At 55.5% G+C, this 10,000-nt stretch overlaps 3 protein-coding genes across 3 annotated transcripts in view; 2 read left to right on the forward strand and 1 right to left on the reverse strand.

Annotated features, from left to right (window-relative positions):
• The window catches only part of ninl (ninein-like), a 12,085-nt gene extending 7,852 nt beyond the window's left edge, over nucleotides 1–4,233 (forward strand). The window contains exons 16-25 of the mRNA XM_028422773.1: nucleotides 1,493–1,597; nucleotides 1,669–1,738; nucleotides 1,812–1,979; nucleotides 2,053–2,169; nucleotides 2,248–2,361; nucleotides 2,609–2,905; nucleotides 2,980–3,093; nucleotides 3,168–3,377; nucleotides 3,454–3,567; nucleotides 3,649–4,233. Coding sequence (XP_028278574.1) covers nucleotides 1,493–1,597; nucleotides 1,669–1,738; nucleotides 1,812–1,979; nucleotides 2,053–2,169; nucleotides 2,248–2,361; nucleotides 2,609–2,905; nucleotides 2,980–3,093; nucleotides 3,168–3,377; nucleotides 3,454–3,567; nucleotides 3,649–3,840 — 1,501 coding nt within the window. The 3' untranslated portion in view covers nucleotides 3,841–4,233. The remainder of the gene's footprint in view (nucleotides 1–1,492; nucleotides 1,598–1,668; nucleotides 1,739–1,811; nucleotides 1,980–2,052; nucleotides 2,170–2,247; nucleotides 2,362–2,608; nucleotides 2,906–2,979; nucleotides 3,094–3,167; nucleotides 3,378–3,453; nucleotides 3,568–3,648) is intronic.
• gins1 (GINS complex subunit 1 (Psf1 homolog)) lies at nucleotides 4,202–6,932 on the reverse strand. Its single transcript, XM_028422852.1, has 7 exons — nucleotides 6,253–6,932; nucleotides 6,034–6,098; nucleotides 5,172–5,270; nucleotides 5,006–5,096; nucleotides 4,750–4,866; nucleotides 4,597–4,671; nucleotides 4,202–4,502 (listed from the first exon to the last, which is right to left on the reverse strand). The coding sequence occupies exons 1-7, from the start codon at nucleotides 6,325–6,327 to the stop codon at nucleotides 4,434–4,436; spliced, it is 591 nt and encodes a 196-aa protein (XP_028278653.1). The 5' UTR covers nucleotides 6,328–6,932; the 3' UTR covers nucleotides 4,202–4,433.
• abhd12 (abhydrolase domain containing 12, lysophospholipase) overlaps nucleotides 6,460–10,000 on the forward strand; it is a 7,940-nt gene continuing 4,399 nt past the window's right edge. Inside the window, exons 1-2 of the mRNA XM_028422821.1 lie at nucleotides 6,460–6,575; nucleotides 7,386–7,557. Coding sequence (XP_028278622.1) covers nucleotides 6,464–6,575; nucleotides 7,386–7,557 — 284 coding nt within the window. The 5' untranslated portion in view covers nucleotides 6,460–6,463. The remainder of the gene's footprint in view (nucleotides 6,576–7,385; nucleotides 7,558–10,000) is intronic.

A 10,000-nucleotide genomic window follows, 5' to 3' on the forward strand; every position in this document is an offset into this window, starting at 1 on the left:
AGTTTGGAGGAAGACCTGGAAGTGTGTCGTGGGCGGTGCTCTGAGCTGGAGGCCCGGCTGGAGGAGGCCTGCGCTCAGCTGGAGGAGAGCATCGTCTTCGTGGAGTCTCACGAGATTCTGAACAAACGTTTGGCCTCAGAGAAAAGCACTTTGGAGGAGGAGCTGCAGGAGGCCAAGACCCGGGAGCAGCAGCTCCTGATGCGCCTGGAAGAGCTGCGGGCCGCCTCCAACAGCCTCCAGCAGGACCGGGAGGAGGCGGCCGATAACTGCAGCCGCCTGTCCACCGCCATGATCCAGCAGCAAGCACAGCTCGGTGCCTGGGGGCAGACCATCACCTCCCTCAGGGTGGAGCTGGAAACCCTGCAGGAGGCGCTGAGCTGCAAAGCAGAGGCCGTCTCAAGACTCACCTCTGAACTGGACTCCCTGAAAGCAGATCGAGCCAGACTGATCCAGGACCTGAAGGACCAGGCCATGGCTGTGGACACCCTGCAGGTGGAGCTGGACGGTGTCTCAGAGGAGTTAGAGAGGAGGAGGAGCAGCGAGGAGCAGCTGCAGGAGGAGTTAGAGAGGAGGAGGAGCATTGAGGAGCAGCTGCAGGAGGAGTTAGAGAGGAGGAGGAGCATTGAGGAGCAGCTGCAGGAGGAGTTAGAGAGGAGGAGGAGCATTGAGGAGCAGCTGCAGGAGGAGTTAGAGAGGAGGAGGAGCATTGAGGAGCAGCTGCAGGAGGAGTTAGAGAGGAGGAGGAGCATTGAGGAGCAGCTGCAGCAGGAGCAGATCAGGAACTCGGAGTTGCGGCTCAGTCTGGCTGAGGAGCAGGAGGAGAGCAGCCGTCTGAGCCAGGAGAGCGGGAGCTACAGCCGACTGGCCGACCAGCTCTCCTCCCAGATCGTAGAGATGGAGGAGGAGATCTCCTCGCTCAGACTCCACCTCAGGGAGCTCAGCGTACAGCTCAACGACACCGCCGACCTCGTGCTGGACCTTCGCAGGCAGCTCAACGCCAAAACCAGCGAGGTGGAGCGACTGCAGAGTCACAGCCAGGTCCAGCAGCTGGCAGCCCGGCTGGAGGCGCAGAACAGGGAGGTGAAGCAGCTGCAGCAGGCCCTGCAGGACTCTCAGAACCAGCTGAGGAGGAGGGAGGCGGAGTCTGATGGGGAGAAGAGGAAGATGACGCAGCAGCTGATGGAGATGGAGGCGCTGGTTCTGGCTCTAGAGGAGGTGATGGAGCCGGACAGTCCTGACAGGTTTGTGGAGCATGAGACGGAAACGACGACTAACCTCCACCCGAACCAGAATCTAAAGACTAATCAGTTCCCACAATGCACTGCTGCAGACTCATCTCTAACCGAATGACCACCTGCATGACCGCTCCGTCTGCATCACATTAAACTTCCTAATCAGCCATGTGATCCCACCCGATCAGCTCAGTGATCAGTAGGAGGATGGAGGTGGTTTAGGCCGTGGCTGTCTGACCTGTGTTTGCTCACCACTGCAGGACTCAGCTGGAGGAGGTCCGCTCGGAGAACGCCGCCCTGCAGGAGAGGCTGAGCGTCCTGCAGCAGGAAGTCCAGAACCTGGAGGAGGACGTCAACAGGAAGAGGTGAGCGCGGCGGCAGGCGCCCCGCAGCCTGTGGTAGATCTGGTCATGTGACATCTGCCTCCGTCTGTTAGGAGGAAGCTGGAGGAGATGGAGCAGGAGCACGAGAGGAGCAGAGAGGAAGAGGAGCGGCTGTACAAAGAGGTGAGAAGCCAGACACAGGCCGGGCTCCTTCCTCTCCTCTTCTTCTGACTCTTCCTCCGCTTTGCATTTAAAGAACTCCAGATATCGTGAGGAGGTTCTGGATTTGAGCAGCCGGAACTTGCAGCTGAGTAACGACAACGCGGAGCTGAGTGCTCATCTCCGTGGAGACCAGGAGTCCGTTCGGATGCTGCGGGAGCGCCTGGCAACAGTCTCCAAGGAGCAGGATGAAGAGCAAATGATGGTGAGCTGGCGCCGAGCTGCAGGTTTTGTGTTTGGATCTTTGAGATCTGATGACAGAGCTGTTGTTCTTCCAGCTGCGGCGGCTGCAGGATGCGGCGGCGCAGCAGGAGAGGGAGAAGCAGCAGCTGCAGGCGTCATGGACGCAGGAGAGACAGCTGCTGGAGAGAGAGCTCAGCTGCTGCAAGGACAAGGTGAACCCTGACACCCGGCCACTTCCTGTAAGAAACCAACGGTCGATTCTGTGCTGACATGCCGCTTTGTGTCCTCAGCTGGGTCGTGAGGCGGAGCTGGAGGCGGAGCTCAGCAGCGTGACTCTGAAGCTGCAGTGGATGGAGGAGGACAAGGCCAAGCTGCAGAGAGACGCCGAGGACAGAAACAACAAGGTCACTGCTCACGGCGTCACACTGAGGCGGCCATGATGGAGCTGCCCTCATTAGTGTAGCTGCAGTTTAAGTCTGAACTCTCCCATGGTCCCTCAACACATCGTGTGTGCACATTTAAATATATTTCATCAAACCACGTAATTCTACACGTTCAGGCGTTCTGCACAGCTAGGAAGCCAGGAGCAAGCTCAGTCAGTCATTGGTCCATCTGCAGAGCAGCAGAACCTCACTGTGTGGCTGTCCTCAGGTGGAGAAGCTGCAGCAGCGGGTGGTCTCTCTGGAGTCGGAGGCAGAGCTTCTTCACTCACAGCTCCACGCCGCCAATCAGGAGACACTGGGCCACACTCAGGAAGTGAGCGAGCTGCAGAGGAGGCTGCAGGACGTGCACAGACAGGTGGAGGAGATGGAGGCTGGCCTCCGGAAGCTGATGAAAGAGAAGGAGGAGCTTCGTCAGGCCCTGGAGGAGCAGGAGGAGCAGGCGAGGATCACTCTGCAGGAGGAGACCCACACACTGAGGATCCAGAACCAGGACCTGCAGCAGCAGGTATGGCATAGAACACCTGGGGGGTGTGGCCGACTGTCTGAGCATTTAAGCTGATTGGTTGATGTGTTTGTCAGCTGTCGGACCTGCAGGTCCAGAACCTACAGGTGCACAAACTGACCGAGGAGCAGCAGGACCTGAAGACCCGACTGAACGAGGTGGAAGCGGCCCGGACACAGGCGCAGAACCAGGTGAGAACCCCACAGTCTGAACCAGAACCGCAGACAGGACCGCAGAGGGTCAGCATGGGTGTTTGTGCGTGCAGGTGGTGCGTGCGGATGCTGCTCTCAGCGTGGTGCAGGCGCAGCACCTGCGGCAGCTGCAGGAAGTGCAGCAGCAGACGGGCTGCGGGTTCAAAGAGGAGGTGGAGCTTCTGCAAGCGCAGCTGGTGGAGGAGCAGAGGCGGAGTCAGCAGCTCGAGGAGACGCTGAGGCTGCAGGCGCAACAGAGCAGCTCCCAGATCAGCATCAAGCAGGTAAACGGGCTGAGGTCAAAGGTCAGCCGCAAGCCAAACATGGTCAGTGTGTGAGCGTGTGTCGTGCTGCATTCAGGACCAGTACGAGAAGGCGATGGCGGCGCTGCAGCAGAGGTCGGAGGACCTGGAGACCAAGCTGAAGGCGTTACGGCTGGTTCTGCAGGAGAAGGTCCAGCAGCTCAAAGAGCAGGTGAGTCCTCGGTGTCCACACGTCTTCATCTCACGCTGCTTCCTATATGTCGCCACGGTAACGCTCGGGTGTCACATGCAGCTGGTGAAGAACGCCAAGCGGAGCGCGCTGCTGCAGGATGTGTATGTGGAGAACTCTGAGCTGATGAAGGCGCTGCAGATCACCGAGCAGCGGCAGAAACATGCAGAGAAGAAGAGCTTCCAGCTGGAGGAGAAGGTCGCTGCCCTCCACACGCTGCTGAGGGAGGTCGTGACCGCATCGCTCGCCACGTGACCGCAGCTCCGGGGTTTGATCTGACCAGCATCAGAGATCGAGGAGAAACAGTCCACTGATTGTGTCCATCATGAACTGAAGATTTAAAGTTTTTATTTTTATATGAAATATTTTGAGCTGACATGTATTTTATATCAGAAGTGTTTCAGCTCTTATTCTGAAAAGCCTGACGTACTTCCTGTGTGTCTGGGCTTCCACAGACTCCATTTACCTTCTGCTAAGTTTGAGGTGAATGTGGGCGTGGCCTCTCGGCGCAGCGGCCTGTCCAGCAGTGATCTTTCAGTATTATGTATGCTGCTGTTTTACTGTTTCAATGACACTTGTATTTTCGTGTTTCAGAGTGAGAGCCGCTGACACCATGTACAGCACATTAAACTCTTTAATCACTGCGCAGCCATTTGTTTCAGTCTCTTACATGAAAATACAAAAAATGATTTGATGAGAAAACGCAGTACTGTCCTCAGCCTGTAGGAACAGGAAACACCTTTATTCTGACATCAGCGTAAAAACAACATGGATGAGAGTTTCTTCTTCTCTTAAAATGAACATCCACAGTGACGAGCGTCGCAGTCAGACGGTGAAACGCCAGCCAATCAGGAAACGACGTGCTCCAGGACTCCCTGACGAATCAGCTGTTCACATTTCCACCGTGGCAGGAAGTGCTGAGGACAGACGGAGGACAGTTAGCCCTCACGCAGCATGATGCCGCACGGGTTTAAAAACAGTAGAAGAAGACGAGCTGCTTCCTGTCCTGACCTGGCTGTTCTTCTTCAGCAGGACCACCGTGCCGTCGTCGATCTCAAACTCTCCGTGGTCCTTCAAACACCTCACCTGAAAAGCATGTTTACATCGTGGTGATGTCACAGTGCGGCAGGAAGGGTCAAAGGTCAAACCGCCGCCTGGCCTCACCTCGATGTACAGACTCTTTGGAGGCTTCATGTCCTGTGTGATGTCCAGACCCTCCCCCCCACCGAAGGACCGCATGAAGGACGCCAGAGACTTTTTGTACTGAGCGAACCACTGCAGCTGTAACACACACACACACACACACACACACACACACACACACACACACACACACACACACACACACACACACACACACACACGTTACAGAAAACTAGACACAAATGTAGTGAAGCAGCTACAGGAAGTGACATCACACCTCCTCTGCACACATGTGGAAGCGGACGTTTGGCGGCAGCACGCTGCCGTACTCCCAGCGCAGAGCTCTGATCCTCAGCAGGCGGTCGTAGCTGAAACACACACACAGTTAACAGCGAGCCAAACAGGAAGGAGCAGGTCACATGACCGCAGCTGTGCGTGCTCACAGGTAGGCGGCGAGGCAGCGCTGGTTCCTCAGCAGGCAGCAGTGACGCAGTTTGATGGAGGGAATCAGCTCAGCCCGGCCCTCAGCCTTCGCCTCGTTCCTGAGACACACAGACGACCAGATGGTTCACCCACCCGCCTAAACATCCGCCTGAACATCCACCCATCCATCCGCCTCAACATCCACCCATCCATCCGCCTAAATATCCACCTAAACATCCACCCACCCACCCGCCTAAACATCCGCCTAAACATCCACCTGAACATCCACCCATCCATCCACCTGAACATCCATCCATCCGCCTGAACATCCACCCACCCACCCGCCTCAACATCCACCTAAACATCCACCTGAACATCCACCCATCCACCCGCCTAAACATCTGCCTAAACATCCACCCATCCACCCGCCTAAACATCCACCTGAACATCCACCTGCCTAAACATCTGCCTAAACATCCACCCACCCGCCTAAACATCCACCTAAACATCCACCCATCCATCCGCCTAAATATCCACCTAAACATCCACCCATCCATCTGCCTAAACATCCACCATCCACCCGCCTAAACATCCACCTAATCATCCACCCACCCATCCATCCGCCTAAACATCCACCATCCACCCGCCTAAACATCCACCCATCCATCTGCCTAAACATCCACCTGTCTAAACAACCACCCATCCACCACAAACATTAACCTCATCATCCACTCATCCATCCACCCTAAACATCCACCTGACCGCCTAAACATCCACCTAAACATCCATCCACCTACCCAGCTAAACATCCACCCACCTAAACATCCACCTAAACATCCACCCATCACTTCTCTAACCCAGCGCCCTTTAAAGCCCACTCACACGTCAGTCTGGTTCTGGTCGTACAGGGCCTCCATCTCCTGCAGAACCTGCCGCAGTCCGTCCTCCTGAACAGACAGACAGACAGCTCTGACGTCAGCAGCGTCATCTTTGTGTAGTTACAGCATGTTGTGTTATTTTATTAATGTTTCCGCTCTGAGCAGCGAACAAACGTTCGAACACAGACCGGAGGTTCCGGGGACCCTTGGCGGGGGGACTCACGTTAAAAGCGGGCAGCTGTCCGTCGCTCATCCGGTGAAGCTCCCTGATTAACTCGACGGCTTTCTCCCCGAACATCCCGCCGCCGTTAAACACGCACACCGGGCGGAAGAAGAGCAAATGAAGCGTTAGATAAACCGGGAAACGAGTGACCGGCTGGACCACCGAGAGCAGCGCTTGGCGGCAAACATCTGTGTTGTGATCACGTGACAGGATGACGCTCAGCAGCGGAAGCCGCAGAGGGACAAACGTCCTGTCAGGATTCCACGCAGAAGGGCGTCACGCGGTGGTCCCGGTCCCGGTCCCCGCAGGTTCCAGGCACCGACGTGAGTTCCGTTCGTGTTTCTGTTCCCGACGCAACGTCACACTTTTATCCCGAACTTTGACTTCCGGTCTTCGAAATGCGACTGAAACAAGACGCAGAGGCGTCCAGACGATCCGGACCCGAACCAGGCCCGGTGTGCGTGTGGCCGAACGCGCGGCACCGCCGCCCTTTCGCGCGTTAACCTCTTTAAATCAGCGTCACCGCTAACTGCGTCTCCGGTGATGCGTTCAGCTCCACCGGAAAAACGAGTTTCCTCCAAGAAAGTCGCGCAGCGCTGAACGACCAGCAGCGGGTCTGAAGAGAACCAGAAACCGGTTCTGCTTCTTCTGTGTTTCACAGTCGAGTGTTTATTTAGTGTTTGTAGGCAAACACGAGGAAAACCTTTAAAAGAGGGTTCTATATGAGACCTGCAGGTTATTAGTTATATAAGTGATGAGTCATTATCACTGTGACGGCACATGCCGCAGGCTGACCTGCTCATGTCCCGGGATGCACCTGAAGGCAGCACGTTCTCCTTTTAGTCCCACAAACCGGTTTTGTTTTGGTTGTGGTTGCTCCGACGCTTCCCAGGGGCCTTGGACGCAACACGGCGCGGCCACGTGGTAGTGCGTCCGGCCTGTGATTGGCTGCTGCGGCAGCTCTGTTTGGACCAGCTGCTCTCTGCGGATCTGAGCGCAGGCACATCGGGGACTCCGCTCCGTCCTCACCGGCGCACAGCTCTCCGTCTCGCGCCAGACAGACGGCTTCCTCCCCGCCGACAGGCCGCGCTGACCGCCGTTCCTCCGCTGATACCTGTGCTTGACGGTTCCAGGGATGCGAAGGCGGAACTCTCTGACTGCGGAGCATGACAGCGGGACCACCGGCACTCTGCTCGACAGCGACCCGGAGCTGAAGCAGCGTCCCGGCAGGGGAGCACTGGGGCCCGCATCCGGCGGCCGGCAGGGCCCGGGGGAAGACGGCAGCATGGGGAAACCGTTCAGGAGGTAAGAGCTGGATCCGGGACAGGTGCGTTCATTATGTACACCGCGACACAACGGCCGCAGACAGCGTGCAGGCGGAAACACAGAACAAATAATAAATAACAACAAACACATAAACACAAACATGACAAAGTGAGGAGGCTGGGAGGAGCACCGAGGGTCCGACTGACAGACTGGTCCGACTGGTTGCACTGGGCCTGGCGGGTGTCTCTGATCTGTGACGTCACAACCTTCCCAGCCTTTACACATAAAGCGATGATGATCCAGCCTCTGTTCAGCTTCCTCCATGCTGTTCTGCAGTGGAGCTGCCGTCCAGCTGCTGCTTCCGGTTACCATGACGATAAGACAGAGAGCTTCATCAGTTTGTTCAGCGCACAGGAAGTCGAACCTGAGCGCTTCACCTTTGACCCACAGCAGAGAACATTTAGAACAGTCCGAGCCTCAGACTAATCCTTATTACAGCTCTCTGCTGTTTACAGCCAACAGAAGGTCAGCCTGCACTGCAGGTCAGGAGACGGAGGACACTGCAGTGCATTCTGGGACTGAATGAATAAACAAAACTATCAGGTCACTTAATTAACCCTTTGAAGCTTCGAAACTGCTGAAAGATCATCAGTAGAACACAGAAGCAGCTTCTTCATTAGAATCAGAAGGAATGATGGTCCCTGAAGGCACCGTGTGTACAAATCGAACAGTAAAATATTTCATTAAACAAACCCAGCAGGACGCCATGATGGAGTCACATGACCCACACTCAGAGACTGATTGACCTCTGTCCTGGGACACAGGAGCCACCGGCAGCCACTGACTCACTGAGAGCAGGCTCCGGTTAGTGATTCAGGATTGTGTCAGTGGGTTTCATGTCTGACAGGAAGTGACCTCACATCCGAAACCACTGGCAGATAGAGGAAGTGTGGGCGCTGTCTGTCTGAGTCAGCGTCTCTGACCTCACAGACGTCACGCCGCCTGCAGCTCTACCACTGACAGAGACACAGACGGACGAACCCTCTGTGATGTCACCTGGACCCCAACAAAACCCGGCGTGTCCAAATATGGGCAGAGGGGCGGAGCTGAGAGGGCACTGTTACTGCTGCTGTGAAGGTTCACTATGGAGGCCGTCACCTCCTTTATGGAGCCAGCCTCTAGTGGAACTACTGGAAGAACAGGTCTTCATGCAGTGTCAGGTGTGTAATCACTGCACTGCTGCTCGCAAGGCACACACACAGACACACACACACACACAGACACACACACTCTGTGTGCAGCCCCCTCTCTGCTGTGGGCTGACCTCTGTGTGACCTTGAGGCAGCAGCTAATGATACTGCAGCTGCTGCTGAACGCTCTCTCTCAGTCAGGTGTGTGCAGACAGGATCCAGGAGCTCTGTCCTGGTAGTGATGTCACCACAGTAACGAGGTGACGAAGCTTCTCACTGAACACAGGGCTCCTGTTTGGACCAGTTAACACATCAGCTGCAGGACAGGCGTGTCCCCGGGACGTTAAACAGTGACGGACCTGCTGCCATCTGCCTGCTACTAACGGAGGGTGTTACTGTCTGCGAGTCATCGATGGAAAGTGTCACAGGCCGACCACAGGCAGACCGTGTGTGTGTGTCTGTGTGTGTGTGTGTGTAGCTGTTTGTTCTGCTTGTGTTCAGATAAAATATGACTTATTCAGTCAGTGTCAGTTTACAGTCTGAGTGCAGCTCCAGTTTCTCTGCATCAGCAGCTCTGCACACACGCACACACAGACACACACACGCACACAGACACACACACGCACACAGACACACAGTCACACACAGACACACACACACAGCACTACAGGTCTCTAACAGACTGCAGCAGGAACAGGTCCTCACACCCAGAATAAAACCTGTTAGCATGTTAGCATGTTAGCTCTGATGGTTAACCTGCATGTTTGCACTGTAGCAGAGGTCAGAGGTCAGAGCAGTGAACCTGGTGGTGCTTTATAGAGTAGCATGAGTGGTGTTCATAGGTGAAGATGGTCCTGCTGAACTACACCTGTGAGGATCGTAGACTCTATTTATCCCATGGAGACAATGGAGGAATCCTATTGGCTGCTTCTGGGTGTGAAGCATGATGCTTCCTGGTTGGAGCACAGCAGCTGCAGGTTGTTGTTGGATCAGCTGTCAGAGGATGGACCTCATGAAATACTTCATTCAACCCGAGCTGTGTTCAGTTAGTGAAGTGTCCGCGGATCATCACACACGTGTGTTTGCTGACAGTAGAGTCAGTCTGACCTGGCCAGGACACACACACACACACAGTCAGTCTGACCTGGTCACACACACACACACACACAGTCAGTCTGACCTGGTCACACACACACACACACACACACACACAGTCAGTCTGACCTGGTCAGGACACACACACAGACACACACACAGACACACACACACACACTGTCTCTCTTCTCTTTTTG

The sequence above is a fragment of the Parambassis ranga genome, chromosome 15 (assembly GCF_900634625.1).
Source record: "Parambassis ranga chromosome 15, fParRan2.1, whole genome shotgun sequence".
NCBI lineage: Eukaryota > Metazoa > Chordata > Actinopteri > Ambassidae > Parambassis > Parambassis ranga.